General features: G+C 31.8%; 1 protein-coding gene across 5 annotated transcripts in view; it reads right to left on the bottom strand.

Moving 5' to 3' along the window:
* Window positions 1–19,244, bottom strand: part of LOC111676737 (zinc finger protein OZF) — a 41,071-nt gene extending 21,827 nt beyond the window's left edge. For 2 of the 5 annotated variants that reach the window (XM_023437711.2, XM_046946294.1), the window contains exon 1: window positions 18,582–19,244. In XM_023437711.2, the coding sequence (XP_023293479.2) occupies window positions 18,582–18,620 (39 nt within the window). In that variant the 5' untranslated portion in view covers window positions 18,621–19,244. Of the gene's footprint in view, window positions 1–4,577; window positions 4,729–18,581 lie in introns of those variants that run through there. The other 3 variants (XM_023437712.2, XM_046946296.1, XM_046946295.1) reach the window with 3 other exon arrangements.
* Between the last annotated feature and the right edge of the window lie 1,105 nt (window positions 19,245–20,349).

The raw sequence follows: 20,349 nt of genomic DNA on the forward strand, positions 1-20,349 counted from the left end.
AGCATTTAGCTACCGGTAAAATTTTCCCGCTAATTTTCTAGTCCTTTTTAAACACTTAACAAATATCCTTAAACAAAACACGCACTAAAAAAACACTTTACATAAAAAACGAATAAAAAATAACATGTTTTTAAACAATATTATGCCAAAATATGTTTAAAATATGCCCAAAATATGCTTAAAATAGTTGAGTTAATAAAAACATCAGAAATCAGCAAAAATCCTTTTATTAAACAAAATTACTTTTAAATTTTATGTAAAAATTGTTAATTTTTTCTTTTTATATAAATTTATTAATATTTTTTTTTGTTAAATTTTAAATTTTTTTTTTAATTTTTTTTTTTTAATTTTTTAAAATATTTTTTTTTAATTTTCTTTTAATTTCCACTAAGAAAAAACAAAAAACACTTTTTCACTTCAATTTCAATTCAAAAAATAGCAGCAGGAAAAAAACCTTCGATCTTTTTTGATTCTGTATTTGGACGTTAGTGTTACATTACTACTACTGACTGCAAAAACTTTTGCTGATACTAAACTATTCCTTGTTGTATATAACTTTGCAAAAGATTTGCCTATCGCCGACGTCGTCTTTAAAGAAGAAGGAAATTGGTCATCCCCTCCCAACCAAAAAAAAAAACAAAAAAACCAACAACCAACTTCATATACAACATTCAATAGTAGTAATATTTCAACCCTTTTAAAGTGGTTTTTCAAAAAATCTTAGACGACGTCGTCTATGTCTTCTCAACGTCGTCGACAGCGCGCGCGGTTCCCAGTAATTAAAATTTAAATGAAAACTTTGTTAAGCTACACACACACACATACCTAACTACAACAAACACAACAATAATAACAATAATAATAATATAAAATAAAATATAAAAATAGTTGAGTTGAGTGTATAAGTGAAAGTTTTTGTTGTATTTCAGTGTATAACTAGACGTCGTCTAAAACTTCTGTCCAAAAAAAAAATCAAAAAAAAATATAGTTTTTCCATTCATTTCAACCCTTTAAACCGGTTTTATTTAGAAAATTTTTTAAAAACGACAACCCTGTTCCCGTAATTAAAAGTTGTCCATAATAATTTTTACGTTTTCTTCTTCTTATTATTGTTGTTGTTGTTTTTGTTGGCGCTCTCACGTTATTCTTCAAAACTCATATTTCGTTAATGAGCAAGACAGGGAAAGTAAGACTTTTTTTTTCAGTTGGATTTTAGAAAATTTTTGGTTTTGTGTGCCCCACTCCACACCTTTCTTAAGAAACGCATCTGAATGGTACTACGTAAAGATGTTTTATTTTCTTGTACTCTTTTTTTATATTTAACTTGTGTGTGCTTTTTAAAAAGTGTTGCCACATTGGACAAAACTGCTGTTGAATGCCTGTTGGGGAAACAATATGTTTGTGTATTGAAAAATTCCTCCATTAAATTCATCTAGTGCTAACTTAGCTGCGATGTTCCTTTCATTAAGAGAGTCATATAAATCGAGCAAAAACTTCAATAATGTCGGACACCAAAAAAACGACCCTTCAGACGATCACACTTTGCGTACGACAAGTCTAATGAAAAATTAAAATGAAAAAATGAAGAAAGTCATACGACTATCAAATTTTCTATTAGTATTCTCTCTCATTGTGTAATGGTTACATTATATATTGCGTTTAGACGATCGATCCCATTCGCACTCTTCTACACAAAATTTTGACAGATTATATCTAAATGTCGTTGAGTAAATCACGTTATTTAAAAATCCTGTACGAAGATACGTTGATATTGCTTGATTGTTACCAAGATTTAAGTCCTAGTCTTCCATGGCTTTCAAAAGAATCAAGATCAAAAGACCTCAATCATAAAGGAATTGGCAAGATTAGCACCCACTAAACTCAAAAACTCTTCAATAAAACTTAGCGGAAAGAAAATTCAAAACTACTGATCGTATAAGGTAAACTGAATATAAAATGCTTTCAGCATTTTTTTCAGTAAGATACGAGACTTGATGTCCTGCATATAAGATTTTAGCTCTAGTTTGCTTCTAGTTCAAGTTATAGTTCTGTTCTAGTTTTGTTCTAGTTTTGTTCTAGTTCTATTATTGTTCTAGTACACCCCCGGGAGCATGTTACCTTGGCGAAGACCTCCGCCTTGGCAATCCCGAGGGCCCAATACCTCCAGTCTGACCGGGACTGAAAAATTGGTTGTCTCAGTCTACTGCTTGGCTTAGTCCTTGCATAGATTGCCAGAGGTCTGACCAGAACACCGCATAATCTGGTACTACGGGGGGCCAGTTGCCCGCAGGACTATGTCCTGGCTGGTCAGTTGGTTGAGGTTCCTTCGGGATCCACGTAGTGGCTGTTGGTTGAACCCAAATTCGCGGGAAGAGAATAAGTGGCGGTTAAAAGACTGATGCATGATAATAGTCAATATTTCGGGATAAGGTTCGGTGCTGTTGCCGAAAATCAACAGATACCCCACAGAGGAGTGACTGTGGGACTAAGCGTTGGAAATGAGTTGGTGTCAATTGTATATGATACAGAATGAATGTAGAGGTATACGGGCCTTACCCCACCCGTATACCTAAATGAGTGTGTCGTATGTTTTTTTCTATGAATGTGTCGAATAAATGAGATGTGTGCTGTGTTGAATGATGATGGATGAAAGATATCATATACAAGAGATACCGATTAATTTTCCTTCCTTGTCCAGATGTGTTCAGAGTTTACTCTGTTCATATCAGACTTGCCACAGCGTGTCACTGTGAGTAAGAACGATGTCTACGGCTTATTGATGGATCGTGCTCGGTCCACCGGTTACGTCTTTAGGTGCTGTTGCCGAATCAACAGAGCCATAGTAGTGTGGTTGTTTTACAACGTGACTACTTTGGCAAGAGATTAGATAGCTCGAGTACTCCAGCAAAGTACTTGCGCATGGTACCGGTCATAGCCAATGTGCAAAAATTGCCACCTGCGTCTTCATTGAAGACAAAGGGGCGATGGTAGACCGTTCTCAAGTCTACCCTGTGGATAAAAAAGACCACCGTGAGATAAGGCCGACACGGCAGGTGCTCACGTTAAAACTATCGACAGTCTGTTCTAGTACTGTTCTAGTTCTGTTCCAGTTCTTTTCTATTTCTTTTCTATTTCTGTTCTATTTCTGTTCTATTTCTGTTCTATTTCTGTTCTATTTCTGTTCTAGTTCTGTTCTAGTTCTGTTATAGTTCTGTTCTACTTCTGTTCTAGTTCTGTTCTAGTTCTGTTCTAGTTCTGTTCTAGTTCTGTTCTAGTTCTGTTCTAGTTCTGTTCTAGTTCTGTTCTAGTTCTGTTCTAGTTCTGTTCTAGTTCTGTTCTAGTTCTGTTCTAGTTCTGTTCTAGTTCTGTTCTAGTTCTGTTCTAGTTCTGTTCTAGTTCTGTTCTAGTTCTGTTCTAGTTCTGTTCTAGTTCTGTTCAAGTTCTGTTCTAGTTCTGTTCAAGTTCTGTTCTAGTTCTGTTCTAGTTCTGTTCTAGTTCTATTCTAGTTCTGTTCTAGTACTGTTCCAGTTCTATTCTAGTTCTGTTCTAGTTCTGTTCTAGTTCTGGTTTAGTTCTGTTCAATATTTGTTCTAGTTCGTTTCTGGTTCTAGTTCTCTTCTAATTCTGTTCTAATTCTCTTATAGTTCTGTTCTACTTCTATTCTACTTCCTATTTCTAATAATGTGGAATTTTTGGCCTATTCCTTTTATAGCTTTTAGGAAAAGCTCTCAAAATCACCAGTGGCATCTCCGCTGCTGTATGTGATTTTAGTTTTACTGTTTTTGTTGTTGTTGTATTGTTGTTTTGTTTTTGTTTCATTTATTCCAAGTTGAATATTAAAAAAAAAAGAATCATTGAAGCAAATGGTTTGGAGATGGGGTTTATAAGGGTGTATAAACTTAAAATTAAAAACTTTAAATAAAAATAGTGGAAATATTGAGAACAATAGGAAAAAAATCGAAATTAACAAGAAGAACATCATCATCATCGTCACCATCGTAATCATCATCATCATCTCAAGAAAGTTTTCTATATACACAAAAAAAGTGTAAACCAATAAAAATTAGTACAGTCGCACACAATTATAACAAACACCGGTTAGAACTATAATATTATGTCTATATAATACTTTTCTTTTTTTGGTGGAGCAAAGCGGTGCCATTGATTTGATATGCAAAAATTTTTGTATCAAATAAATTACAACATTTCTAACGAACGCACAGTTAAAGAGCGAAGTACTTTTTTTTTGTTTTTGCTGCCAACAACGAACACATTTCAATGGTCCCAGAAAAAAACATTAAATTCCAAATAAAACAGTGTCCGTGAAGACCAATCAAAAAATTGTGGTTGCAAAAAAAATCCTTTGCAAAAAATTACTACCGAAAATCACAATTTATTGCCATAAAAAAATCCTTTAAAAAACGTGCGTTTTCCTACCAAAAACTAACTATTAAAAGAATGAAAGAAAAAAGCAGGAAACAAAAAGGATAATTCAATTAATAAACTAATTCTAAGGCCAATTAAACCATTTGGTGTTAAATATAACAAGTTTAAGCCTTTTTTTATCACTTACTTACACGCTCTATCAAACCCGCTATTAACATTTAAGCGAAAAAAATGTTAATGTCTTAGGTTGTGGTGCTTTTTTTTGCTGCCTTCTTTTGTTTTTTATTGTTCTTTTTTTGTGTTTCACCGTTTGTTTTTATATTTCCTTTTTGTGTTATTTGTTTTGATTATTGAAATTTTTTGTGGGTATTTTTTAACACAAAAATATGCTTGATTTATTTGCAAACACAAAACACTTGTCGCTTTATGAAAAGTTTTCGTCAAACAAAAAACTTTTCCATTTTTTATTCACGTACCCAAAGTGTTGTATGTATGTAACCGAACCAACTACCCTTAAAGAAAAAACAGGCAATTACAACAACAACAGTAATGACGACTACACGAACAACACCAACAATAATAGCAACTACACCAACAAATGACAACTACCCCTTTCTACACGGTCGTGTAGTGAGAAATAATACTGACATTTCGCAAAGCAGAGTTGTCAATTTTGTGTGTAATTTTCTGCGCTTATTAGCGCTTTTTACGAGAGTCTTTTGGCAAGCAAATAAATTATGGAAATTAAAAATATACAAATTAACTGAGTTAAAACGGATTTAATACTGAACTAGAAAAGAACTAGAACTGAACTAGAACTGAACTAGAACTGAACTAGAACTGAACTATAATATAACTAAAACAGAACTATAACAGAACTAGGATAGAACTATAACTAGAACTGAACTAGAACTAGAAAAGAACTAGAACAGAACTAGAACTGAACTAGAACTGGAACTAGAAATGAACTAGAACTGAACTAGAACTGAACTAGAACATAACTAGAACAGAACTAGAACAGAACTAGAACAGAACTAGAACAGAACTAGAACAGAACTAGAACAGAACTAGAACAGAACTAGAACAGAACTAGAACAGAACTAGAACAGAACTAGAACAGAACTAGAACAGAACTAGAACAGAACTAGAACAGAACTAGAACAGAACTAGAACAGAACTAGAACAGAACTAGAACAGAACTAGAACAGAACTAGAACAGAACTAGAACAGAACTAGAACAGAACTAGAACAGAACTAGAACAGAACTAGAACAGAACCAGAACAGAAATAGAACAGAACTAGAACAGAACTGGAACAGAACTAGAACTGAACTAGAACTGAACTAAAACTGACCTAGAACTGAACTGGAACAGAACTAGAACTGAACTAGAACTAGAACAGAACTAGAACAGAACTTGAACAGAACTAGAACAGAACTAGAACAGAACTAGAACAGAACTAGAACAGAACTAGAACAGAACTAGAACAGAACTAGAACAGAACTAGAACAGAACTAGAACAGAACTAGAACAGAACTAGAACAGAACTAGAACAGAACTAGAACAGAACTAGAACAGAACTAGAACAGAACTAGAACAGAACTAGAACAGATCTAGAATAGAACTAGAACTAAAACAGAACTAGAAGAGAATTAGAACAGAATTAGAACTGAACTAAAACTGAACTATAATTAATCGAGAATTAAACTAGAACTAAACTATAATTAATCAAGAATTTAAGCAAAAATGAACCATAACTGTTCCAGAAGTGAAATAGACAAAGATGGAAGTTAAGTTTAACATAAACAGAGAAAAATTTAACTAAAACGAAACTGAAAATGAACTACTTCTCACCTTTAACTGAATTGCAAATGAGCTACAACTGAAATTCAACTAAACTACAACTGAAGTTCAACTAAACTAGAACTGAGGTTATACTGAACTTAACCTGAACTTGAACTAAACTAGATCTGTTTCAGAATTTAACTAGAAGTAAGCTGAAACTGTTTTCGAATTGTTTCTAATTTAAATTAGAATAAAACTTCAACTGTACCGTAGCTGACAACAAAATTGTTTGACACTTAGCTCAGATTGCAAAACCCTTCGACAGCTGAACTAACTAGAATTAAAATAAAACTAAACTAGAAAATAATTAAGCATATTTTAATAAATGGTTAAAAAGAACACTTGTCCCCATAGAATTTGACTTTTGTAAACTTTAGATATTTCAATAATAAAACTACAACCCACGATTAACAATAAATAACGATGTACCGCGATCTCCAAGTGATCTCCGAATAAAATTTCACTGATTGCTGAGAATAATGTAAAAGCCGGATTAACTTAGAGTGAAAGAGATGTTGTTGCCACCGAGAACTTCTTAAAAGACTGAAGGCTATGTTTAACAAGCCATAGATGCTAAAAGAGATTTCATCAAACTAAAAACTAAAACGATTGAAGATGCCTTTGTACAAGTAGCTTTCGCAAAGGACGACTTCACACTTGACAAGGTGAAATCATTATTATGTTCATTAATCAAAAATAAAATAGTATACCAATACATTTTTTGTCCAAACAGGGACACGAACGTGTAATTCTTCCAAGATTAAACACGAAATAACTTTCTGTAATTTCCTTGGTGGGCTTCTTATAGCATTTGATAGGGAACTCCTTTGTTAAGTAAACAAAATACTTGTATCTCCTTCAAAAACCCTTTGATAATTGACCAATATATTCCCTCTTTAAGTTATAAAAACTCTGGACAAATAGCTAAATTGTATTGTTTCTTTTAAGACAAACTCGGCGTTGGCGTTTTCTCTATACTACTATAAGACGTTGATTTGCATACAGGCAATTGGCTGCTAAAAAACATGGCCAAAATAAATAGTTTATGAATGGAAATAGTAGTTTGTTTTTTGCTGCTGCTGCTGATGCTGCTGTATGAAAAAAAACCATCTGCTCAGTTAAGTGTTTTTTTGAAAATTTGGTCTTGAAATTTTTCTTAAAATTTTGAGAAGAGAGTAACATCTCCCCTAAACCAGGAGAGTTTTCTATTATTAATTTCTGTTCTCCTGCAAATACTTGCTAATAAATTTTATTTTCTAAAATGGACGGGGTTTTGTAATGAGGAGGGAGCGGGGGTGGGGGGTCATACTTGTGCGTGCTGTAAAATATTTTTTAATCCTTTGCAAACATTTAATAGTTTTTCTCAAAATTTTGATAAACTCAAAATTTTCATTTTGGCAAACTGCGCAAGACATCATATAATGTAAGGATTCTTTTGAGAAAGTAATTAATAATTTTTTGGTTGCTGTTTAAAGTTCCATCTGACCATGTTCCCCACCACTTGCGATTTTTTTTGTTGTTTTGTATTTATTCAATAGTCAAAAATTCATTAAAAAAAAAGAAATTTTTATGACTACTCGTCCTACAGTTGAACTTGATAATTTAAATTTTATACTTTTTTTCTAATTTCAAATTTATTGATGTTCTTTTTTTTGGAAATTTTTTCTGTATCCAGGCAAAAAAAACTGTATTTGTTTCAATTCCAAAGTATTTCAAAATCATAGACGTAATAATTGGAAAAGTTATAATTGTCCTCCTCCCGCGGGTAGTTTACTGACAATTGATTTAAACGTTTTAATTCCGTGACTTATGTACAAGGCGGGGGGAAAGCCATAGCACTTTGTGTTTGTGCAAATATGGGAAATGGGAGATGCTTTTCCAGAGCATTTTAAATTTGTTGAAAATATATATACTTAAATTCAATTTTGTGACCTGTTTTTTTTTTCGAAATACCAAAAAAATGGGACAGGTTGTTTAAGGTTAGTTTAGTAACTTGACAAAAAGAAAAGTATTCAAAAGGTATTGATTTCCCACTCCTAAAGAAATAGTTTATGTCCTTAAAATCCAGTAATGGTAAATGTTCTTCATTAGTCTCCTCCATTCAGTTTATTAAAAAAGAAAACATCTTAAAGATATCAGTCAGACCCTTGTCTTATTAGAATGACACGTTTCATTCATATAATGAAGCAGTTTCAGACAATAAAAGATCAGTTACAGAATCAGTTCTAGACCTTATTCGAGTGAAACGTTCATTCATATAAAGAAGCTGTTTCTGCTTATAATCAGTTACTAATGCAATTAAAGACCTTTACCGTATGAAAAATTCATTCATATAAAGAAGCCGTTTCTGCAAATAACGAATCTATTACGTGAACAATTATAGGACTAGACCATTGTCTTATTAGAATGAAACATTTCATTTATATAATGAAATAAGAAATCAGTTACTAAAGCAATTGTAGACCTTGACCCTTTTTCTTATTTATGAAACGTTCATTCATATAATGAAGCCGATTCCGCCAATTGAAAATCAGGTATAAGACAGTTCCAGACAACTGTCTTATTTAAATGAAACCATTATTTAATATAATGCAGCAGTTTCTGCCAATTATGAATCAGTTACTAAACCAGTTGTAGACCTAGACCCTCGTCTTATTCGTATGAAACATTCTTTCGTATAAATAAGCCATTTCTGCCAATAGCGAATCAGTTACGTGAACAACTCGAGACCTAGAGCATAGTCTTATTAGAATGAAACATTTCATTCATATAATGAAGAAATTTCTGCAGAATCAATTGCGCAACCAGCTCTAGACCTAAACAAACGTCTTATTAGAATGAAACGTTTCATTCATATAATGAAGCAGTTGCTGCAGAATGAAATTGCGCAACCAGTTCTAGACCTTTACAAACGTATTATTAGAATGAAACGTTTCGCAAAACTTTTTCCATGTTTTTAATGGAGAGAAAGTTTTAATCAATTTGGCTGGCGAAATTTTCCTTTATCCCTTTTGCAGGCGGCAGGATCCCAGGTTGGTCAAAGTTTTTTCCCTTTATAAGTTTTAAAAAGGTTTCTGTAGGAGTAATAGCTTTCTTCATGAATCTGATTAAACAGAATGTGAATCTCTCAAAAAAGCAGGCTGCGACTAAGAATTAAAAAATCTGCAGCTTCCTTAAGAGCAAAAGATCACCTTACATCCTTTCTCTACACTTTACGAAGCTTTTTAACCATAAACAGTTAATGTACATCCAAAATAATTGCAAATATTGAGCGAAGCGCTTTGGTGGATGATTATTTCAATATATGTTGATAAGGGCGGATTTCAGTAAACTTGTCAACAGAAAACTTGAACTTAAAATCAGAGGCAATCTTCCGTTCATTGAAGAGAATTCTTGGAATGTTCCAAAGATCGAAGACTTCTTTTATTATGAATTCCTAGACAATAGCATTCAACTTGAGAACTTGAAAATTTTTTCTCTATAGAAACTTGCTTTCCGCTATTTTTTCTTTAAAACAGTTTGGAGTACCAATATAGTTGTTGTCTAAACATTTTACACTAAGATTCATTCATTCTGGTAAGTCTGGGTATCGGTTAACTTGTTAAGAATTCTCGTACTTTTGAAGCAGCATCGCAAATGTACTCGTTCTCCACCAAATCAGGATAGACACGGGTTTTGTCTTAATATTTAGCTTGAAGATTCTGTCGTTTTGGATTTTAGACTACAGAGACATATTGTAAAATGTTGAAGCTTCCTAATTGACTCGATAGAAAGTTGCTTGAAAATTAGGACAGCACGAAGATTCATCCTTTTTGGACTTCAGACGAGTCTGGCTACATTTTGCATGATTATTCACCAATTTTGCACTGCAGTCAGGTCTACGCATTGATAAACTTTCGAAACTTTCTCATTGCTTCAATAGAAACTAGCTTAGATGTTAGAAAACACTTAAGATTCCTTTCGTACTTTAGCCGGTTCATCAATGTCTTCAGACTAATAAGTTTTAAATCAAATTGGAGCACAAATTCAGCAATTGTCTTAAGGTTTTTCCGTTTTGTACTTCAAATAAGTCTAGGTACTGGTAGCCTTGTGAAACTTTATCTTCGTATCAATAGAAACCATCCAATTATCAGGGAAAATCTTCATGTTTCATTAAGACATCTTCAAGTTACTGTATTTTAAGAACCCCATTTTAATCCTTCTCCATATAAAAGTTTGAAGTGTCTTCGCAGCATTTTACTGCTTGGATCGTTATTTCAGGAGTTGCATTAAGACTGTCTTTCGAAGTAATATCCTCTTCAAGCGATTCGTGTTTTGAGTACAACATTTTAATCCTTCCATATAACAGTTTGGAGCCGTAGTCCCAAGACTTTGAGCATCATTTGTCTTCGCAGCATTTTACTGTTCCAAATTGCTTGGATCGTCTTTTCTGGAATTGTATTAAGACTTTCTTCCAACAAATATCCGCTACATGCGACTCGTGTTTCAAGCACAACATTTTAATCCTTCTACATACAACAGTTCGAAGCCGTAATCGCAAGAATTTGTGCATCAAATATCTTCGCAGCATTTCATTGCTCCAAACTGTTTGGATCGTTGTTTCTGGGGTTGTATTAAGACTGACTTTCGAACAAATATGCTTTACATGCGATTCGTGTTTCAAGCACAGCATTATTCCTTCTCTTGGGATTACTTGGGAACCGTAATTCCAAGAATTGGACCATTAAGTGTCTACGCAGCATTTCACAGCTTAAAACTTCTTTCCAAGAAAAATCCTTTACAAGCGACTCGTGTTTTAAGTACAGCACTTTAAACCTTCTTCATATAACAGTTTGGAGCCGTAATCCAAAGAATTTGAGCATCAAGTGTCTTCACAGCATTTTACTGCTCCAAACTGTTTGGATCGTTGTTTCTGGAGTTGTATTAAGACTGTCTTTTGAACAAATGTCCTTTACGGGCGATTCATATTTCAAGCAAATCCTTCTCTTGAGATTATAGTTTGTAGCCGTATTCCCAAGAATTTGACCATCAAGTGTCTTCGCAGCATTTTACTGCTTCAAACTGCTTGGGTCGCTGTTTCAGGAATTGTATTAAGACTTTCTTTAAGTGGAAAAACTAACGATCGTTAGCCAACTCAGTCAATTAATTAAGGAAAGTTTTGATGCGCACAGTTAAGAACCGGAGTAAGGAAATATGGTTGATCCTGGAATGCAAGAAGATTGCCAAGCAAATGGTAATCTAGTCTAGAGAAATATTATAAGCAGACGAATTTCAGGCGTGGCCAACTCATGTCACTGGAATCATTAATATATTGAAAAGTTTAAGGAAAGTTATCAATATGTACGGAAGCAATTGAAAACCGGACTAAAGAAATATTGTTGATCCTGGAAGGCAAGAAGATTGGCAAGCAAATGGTAATCTAGTAAAGAGATCTATCAAAAGCAGACGAAATTCAGGCGTAAGAAGAATCCTCGATGACCAATGAGATCTTGGAGAACAACTCCGGAAATATTACTTGAATATCCAAGAAGCTTCTCAAAATCGACTTAAACTTTGTGATTTCAAGAAGAAACAAAGTGGATTAACAAACTAAAATTCATATTAAAATTATATTGTAGGGCAAATTAAATGGGCTGAGAAAGAAACTAGGATTAATACTTATTAAATAAGATACAATTCTTAGTAATAAAAGAAAATGTCTTGAAAGTTTGAAAAGGAAAAGACAAGGATAGCGTAGTCAGTTTAGAGGAAAAACTAAGGTCGACAAGGGACAATTGTTTTCGTTGTTCAAAACCTTACTTCCTCCCGTAAATAAACTTAATCATTTAAAGTATTAAGCTTCCTTAAATATGACCTTAATACAACCCCCAATTAAAACTTGTACAGTATAACATTTAACCAAATATTAGATTTTTTATTTCACAAACCAATTTAAATTACCTACAAATCTTGACATAATTTTAATATTAGAAAAATCACGCATGTCATTTATTTCCGCTGTATAGTTTTCATTAAAAAATTTCACATATTGTTTTACAGAAATAACATAGAAAAAACAAAAGGTTGAATTTTTTAAGTACAGCCATGACAGAGGATTTTCTTTATTTATTTTAGTTTTCTAAAGAAAACTATTCTAAAATTTTAAGAGATTTTTTAACAAATAAATATTCACATAACTTATGCCGCCTTACAAGGGTGGTCAAACACACATTTTCCTCAAACGGGTTAGAGAAAAACTGGTTTTTCAAAGCAATTTACAGCTGTCTGTACTTTTTATTAAATGTTGATTTTACAATGTTTTTTTGCCAAAAAAACTCGTTTTTTTATTATTTATTTTATTTAACAATAAAAAGGTTTTCTTTTAATTTTGCTGAAAACTTATAAAGGGCTTTTGTTATTGTTATAATTTGTATACTCAGGAAAGCATCCCCAAATGGGATAGTTTTTAGCTCAAATACTCGTGTCAAAACTATAAAAATGAACTTCTAACTCAACTGTACTGCTTTGTTTTCTTAATGAAGGGGAGGGAGGTCTTTTGAAATTAGTTAAAGAACTAGTTATTTGTAATGCTGACAATAACATGTTATACGTAAAGAAGCTTTTCTAAAGTTATCATATGTCAAACTACCCCATGTGAAGTCATGACTTTGTTTAACTCCAACTTATGCCCATGTTTAGTGTTATTAAAGGTTAATCTAGTTTCGTTACTATTTCAAGAACAATAGGTATTAGAAATAAGATGATTTTTAAACTTTTTTAGATCTTAATTTTTATCTCAGAAAGAAATGAAAATTCAAACTAACACTAAATGGGGGTGAACAGATAAACTTCATGTGCAATAGTTTGTTACTGTGCAATAGTTTGTTACTGAAAGAATCATTGTCGTTAAGCAAGAATCATTGTAGTTCCACTTTTTTTCGCTCTAATTCAGAAACTATAGTAAAAACCAAAGTTGTTAACTCACAACTGGGAACATTATGAATGTGCAATAGTTTGTTACTGTGAAATAGACCCTCGTAAGCGAGAATCATTGTCGTTAAGAAAGAATCATTGTAGTTCCACTTTTTTCGCTCTAATTCAGAAACCATAGTCAAAAACCAAAGTTGTTTACTCACAACTTGCAACGTTATGAAGGAACTGGTAAAATTCCAATTTTCAAGTTTTACAACGGGCACACAAGAGGACCGATAGTGGCCTATATTGATTTCTTTGTATTCGATGTAATAAACATCCTTTTATGAACCTAACCTAAGTTTTACATAAGATTAGCTCCGCAAAAGAAGCAGTCCAGCAAGAAGAGTATGCCCGGTTGATTAACTTCCGAAATGCAAAACATTACTTCCGTTTACAGGCACACAGATGGAATGCCCTATATTGAGTCGGCAACAGCACATATAGATGTAACCGGTGGATCGAAGTACCAATCCGAAGACTATGTTTTTACACACAGAGAAGACAATGTGGAAAATCCGGTATGAACAGAGTTTTCTCCGAACAAACCTGGACAAAGGAGATAAATTCATACCTTTCATCCATCACCATTAAATCCTGTACATTACTCATTTATCAGACACACCAACAGGAGAACAAGTCGACAACAGCACATAGAGATGTAACCGGTAGATCGAAGTACCAATCCGAAGACTATGTTTTACACACAGAGAAGACAATGTGGTAAATCTGGTATGAACGGAGATCCACCCTAGGGCGGCTGACATCCGTATACATTCATTCTGTTTTATATATATATTTGACACCAATTCATTTTCAACGCTTAGACCCAATTGTCACTCCTCTCTGGGGGACATGTTCGTATCATTGAACTTATTCCAAAATATAGTTTTAACCGTTCATCAGTCTTTTATCCGCCATTTACTCTTCCCGCAAATTTGTTTTAAAACCACCACCACTACATGGATCCCAAAGGAACCTCATTCAACTGACCAGCCAGCAAAAGTCATACGGGCAACTGACCACCTGTAGTACCAGGTTTTCTGGTTTTAAATCATTCCAAGATAAGTCCGAAAAGTGAATTGACATTCGTCAGTTTATGGTCTCGACACCACTTTTACCGAGATTGCAACCACACGAAGATGGGGTCTTTAATTTAGGTAACATAACCCTGAGGGAAAAGTTCGAGAAGTTAATAGACAGTGTCAGTTTATAGTTTTGACGATTAGAGGTACTGGAACCACTTTTTTGCCGGGATTGCAATCACACCAAGATGGGGTCTTTCATTTTGGTAACATAGCCCTGTGAAGTTACCATTAACTGCTGCAGCAAACAAATCTGTAGCGCAAATGCACCAATCAAACAAACCAACATCAATTCGAAAGATCGCCAGTTAGAGCCCAATCTAACATCGAGAAAGCAGGACACAACCAAAGAAAGTGTACGACTGTTCTTCTAGTTGCAACAACATTTACAGAAGTCATTTTAATTGTGATTATGTATCCTACAATATCATGTGCATCCATTAAAGAAATACATTCAATTCACAATTTTAATCGTAGATTTCTCCTTAAACTTGGGACCCATCATAAACTTGGATATCTCAGTACAGATAAGGAGTAAATCATACCCAATAAATATGCCGTCTTAGACAGAAATTCGTTTCAGAATTTCATGGTTTGGAATGTCTTCCCGAATTGTGTTTACTCCATACACATTTCACTAAAAATCGGCATTGGTGTAATGTATTAGTGATGATAAAACTATACATCTTAGTTGTGGAATTATTCGAAGTCGATTAAAGTTCTTTCTTGGAGCTTTTAAGGGTTGGTAGTAAATCAAAGACTTAATGGTAGTCAATCAAACTGGATTTCATTAGTTCAACATTCTATTGAGGATATCCATCTGCATCATTCGTTAGTAATTTATAGTCTCCTGACCTAAGCATAGCTTTGCAGGATCTTTGTATCCAGTCGCACGTTTTCTCGCTAAGAGGATACGTTGTTACAATGAGCAGGTTCTCCTAATCGTTCTAGTAAAGTCAGAGTCATCGTGCGAGTGTAAGCTTACTTTCCACTTATACTAACTTTCCATATAAGGAGTATATGTTTATGATTTGGTGACAATCAGAACCATAGTCTTATTAGCTTTGGACCAATCGCATAGATTTCCATATAAACGAGACTTCAGAAAAGTAACTAAGACAGTATCTTCAGTGAAATCTATAGCGGAACAGATTGATGTACTATATAAGTCACAAGAAAACTGGAGTTGGATTAGGAACCTTTAAAATACGAACTGACAAAACTAAAATTCATACAAACGTCTTTAACATATAAAATATACTGTGAAAGTTGTGGTAATGTCATCTTCGAATCATGTACTCAGCAATGTCCAAGCTACTAGAGAAGATTCATAGAGGAATAGATCTTATTTTGATTATATTTACACCAAGTCGAGACGGTGTTTTGTAATCATTAAAAATCAGAGAGGCGAGGAATTAAAGAAAGATAAGCTTTTTAAATAAAGATTGAAATATCGAAAGTAAAAACAACTTTAAATGTGGATATACTAAACAAAAAATCGAATAATCGACTTTGATAAATTAGAGTCAAAATGTGGACTTTACTTAAATTAAAGTCGAAAATGTTGACTTTTCGTAAATTTTGAACAATAAAGATTGAAACAAATAATCAAAAGAACTGATAGAAGAGAACAAACTTGACGAAACTTGAAAACACAATATTAATAAGTTCGAATAATGGACGATATACATTTTTTTAGTGTATTACTTAAAAAACAAAAAAGTCGACTATTTATAAAAGACGATGATTCGAAAGTCGACTTTCCATAGATTGGAAAAGAAACATTTTGGTTCAGATATAAACTCTTTATTTGAAATATATTTTCTTAAACATGCAAAGTTGATTTTTTTTTAATCACAATTAAAAAAGTAAAATTTTTGTTAATAAAAAGTTTAAGTTTTGTTTTAACTATAGAACATTTTTAGGTCGACTTTATTTATGAAAAGTTTAAGTTTTGTTTTAACTCTAGAACATTTGTTTATTTTATTTATTTTATTTTTAAAAAGTCGAATTATTTTTTAAAGAAATTAGATTTTATTTATAAAAACTTTAATTTATTTATATTAAGTAGGTTTTAGTAAGAACTTGACTTTCTTATTGAAAAGTCGAGCTATATGGAACCTTAAATTCAAAACAATCCACTTTTTATGAAAACTCTGCTTTCTTTTATAAAACGTCGTCATTTTCTAAAGAAACTCTGCATTAGGGTTCTATAAATCGACTTTCGAATAATCGAGCAAATGACTTTTTGTCGAGAAAAGTCGAAAAGTCGAAGTAAACTATTTTGTTCCAAAAAGTCGATAACTCGACTATCGTTTATGAAAAAAGTCGAAAAGTCGACTTTGTAAATAAAATTTGAAAAGTGGATAAAGAGTCAAAAACTATAAATAAGTCGGAAAAACTTGAAAGAAATAAAAAATAGTCGAATTGTCGAAAAAAGTCGTAAAAGTCAACTATTTATAAAATACTAAAAGTCTAAAAGCCAATTTCACTTTTGATGAAAAGTCTACTTTATGGAATCTCGATTTTTTATGAAAAGTCGACTTTTATGAAGAAACTCTACTAAATTTATAAAAAGTCTAAGTTTATAATGAAATTCACTAGATTTTACTTAGAACAACTAAACTTAATGAAACTTCGAAGTTTAAATAAGCACTAATTTATGAAATATCCAATTTTCAATTATACTTATTTAAAGAAACTCTATTTAGTTTATGAAAAGTCACCTTGTGTAATTTAACACGACTTTATTTAGAAAAACTTGTCGAAGATTTTGAATAAGCGACAGAGTTTACATTACTGATCTAATCTACTTCATTTATGGAAAGTCGTCTTCTTTAAAGAAGTTCAACTTTATTTTCTATGAAAAGTCGAATCGACTTACATATAAAGCTTAATTTTTCATGAAAAGTGGAATTTATTGATGGAAACTCGATTTCTTTTTTGAAAAGTCGACTTTTTTAAGAATCTCTACTTTATTTATAAAAGGTCTACGTTTTAAATGAAACTAACTCTTTATTTTACTTAAGAAAACTCAATAGTCGACTTTTTGAAACAAACTCGAAAGTCGACTTTTTCAATAATACATTATTTATAGAAACTTGATTTTGTTTATATAAATTTGTAAAAATAAATTTTTTAATTTTACTCGACTTTTTTTTTAAGAAAAGTCTCAAAAAATTTTTCAAATTCAAAAATTTTTACTTTTTCCTACGAGAAAATCGAATTATTGACTTGTTAGGACAAAACGATTAAAAAAAAATCATAATACTAGATTTCTAAACGCCGCTGTTGACACTACTGTTTAACAATTTTAGCATGCAGCTTATTTAAATTATTTTTTATTAAAACAAACATTATTTATTTAAAAAAAATATAGAAAAGAAATTATTAATTTTTTTCTTATAAGAAAATGAACTGCAATTAAATTTACATTTAACCAAAAAAGAAATCTTATTAATAATACATTGGCGTTTTTTTTTACGCCTTTTATTCCTATTTAATTTAACCATATTGTCACTACTGTTAACGGCAAGTTTGTCAAGTTTCGTCCTAAAACATGCATATTGCTCTCACTCTATTTTAGAGTTCTCTCATTCTATCCTTTAAGTGAAGTGTGTTTACATGTTTGGATATTGATGTTTGTGTGATTATGTTGGCATAAACATACAGAGTTGTATTTTTTTAGTAGTAGTTAGCAGAGACACTTAACAAAAAAAAAATCAACTACATACTTTTATTTAGAAATATTAGTAGATAAACAACATCAATAATAAACATTATTGTTGTTGTACAATATGTTGTTTTCGAAATGGTTGTTGTAAAATTTGTGTTATTATTAAGTTTAGTTGTTGTTGTTTTTTTTAGTAAATGAGTCCTAACATTTTGTTGCCTAGTAGTTGTTGGTATTATAACATGATGATGTTGTTTTTGTTGTACAGTGTACAAACTAAACAGGAAGATATGAATGTATGTAGTGGAGTGAACTTTACTCGTAACAAAACAAAAGCCGCATCCAACTACAACAACAAGCAGCAGCACAGCACATCAAACTCCTTCTTCTTTTCCAACAAAAAACAAGAAATGATAGAAAAAAACAGAAACAGAGAAACACACACAGAATGGAATAGAAACCAGAAAATCAATAAAAACAACAAAATACACATTTTTGCAAAAGCAATAAAAAGACGCGCGCAAATTGTTATTTTAACCCAAGACAATTGGATTTTTTCACAAAAATTTTTTTTTATAAAATTTACAATATAGAGAATTTTATTTATTTTTGTTTATTTAAATACTTTACCCTAGTACTTACCGCTGCTGGTTGGAAACACAATCTACAAATGCTTTCCATGTCCTTAGAAAATTATTAAAGTAATTGAACAAAAAACAAGCGGTCTTTTTCATATAAAAACTCCAACACACTCGTACCCTCTTTAACTCGAGAGAAGGAAGCACTTTTATTGTTACTTTACTTAGTCCAAAGCCCGGTAGTTTATTAAAATTTCATTAACACCGGGGGAGGTCTTTCTTTTTGGGATTCACTTTTTAATAATTTCTGGTATTTTTCATAAATTTCTTTATTAATATTTTATTATGTTTGCTTTTTGTTTGTGGCATTCATTATTCGTTTCTTTCTTTTTTTTCTGCGTTTTTTTTTTGGTTATTTTAGTTTTAGTGTATTTTTTGGCCAGCGGAGCACCTTTTTTCTTAAATTTTTTTCACTTTACACACTTTTTTCTCATTTTTCTTTTGACATTTTATTTCTTCATTAGGCTTGTCGCCTTTTCTGTTAATTTCCTCAATTCTTCAATTTCTTGTTAGTTTTTTTATTGCGTCCACACAAACAATTTGTTGTTTTTTCTTAATTTTATATACTTTTGTTTATTTATGCTTTTTATTACAAACTTTTTTTTTTTTTTGATACGTTCCGTCGTCTAATCAAAATAAATTTTTTTCTTGCTGCTTCTGTAGTAAATGTTAGGCAGAACCCTGCGTCGACAAACATTTGCGACGTTGGCGGCTGACACAAAATTTTTTTTCGGCGTCTTAAAAACGATTATAAAATGGCTTGGTTTTCATTAGTGTTTTAAAATATTTCAACGATATTAATAAATTAAGGAATTAAAAGTTAGATTTTGGAAAACTAGAATTACAGATTAGACTATAAACTAAATTGTGGATTAGATTGATGATGGAATAAATTATAGATTCGATTAGAGACTAAACTATAGACTAGATTAAAAAAAGTAAACTATAGACTAAAATATAGATAAGACTGTAGACTAGACTATAGCTTAGAGCATAGACTAGACTTCTAGTATGTAGTCTTAACTACACTAGACAATACATAGACTAGACTAGACTATATACTAGATTTAAGACTAGACTAAAGATCAGACAATACACTTAACTATTCACAAGATTAAATACCGGGCTATAGACTATAAGAATAAACTATAGACTAGTCAATTGTTTTAAATGCGTTTATTTTTTAAACCATATGAGACCTAAATTTTTAGCGACGGTTTCTTTGAAATATCATCGGCGGCTTTAAGCCAAACCAGCGTAGATCTCTGATAGGCAAACAATGTAATCATGACGTCTACTTAGTTTAACTACTGATCAACAGTGGGCACTGCTATACAAAAGATATTAGACTTTTCTAAAAAAAATCTCATTAGATAAGTTTCAGATAATGGAAATTGGAAATTTTGTTTGTTATCTCACAAACAAACACAAAATTGTTGTATTAGCTTTATAAATAAAAGCTGTGAGTTGTGAAAACCTTGAATTGGAAAAAAAACTAGGCAGCACTTATTTTTAAGGTTAGCTTTTGGTTATAGTAAGAAAATGTTTTTTTTAAGGAATATTATATTTAAGCATTAAATAAAACCTGTAATAAGTTTTTAATATTTAGATAAGGTAGTATGCAAATTAAACCTAAATTTTTAGTATTATTTATTTAATAATATTTATTTTTTCTTACAGAGACGAAATTAATAAATTACTTAAATAATAAAATATTATATGCAATTGCTTTAAAATGTAAGAACAAATACGAAAATTATAATTGTTAAGCA

This window comes from Lucilia cuprina, chromosome 3 (assembly GCF_022045245.1).
Source record: "Lucilia cuprina isolate Lc7/37 chromosome 3, ASM2204524v1, whole genome shotgun sequence".
Taxonomy (NCBI): Eukaryota; Metazoa; Arthropoda; class Insecta; order Diptera; family Calliphoridae; genus Lucilia; species Lucilia cuprina.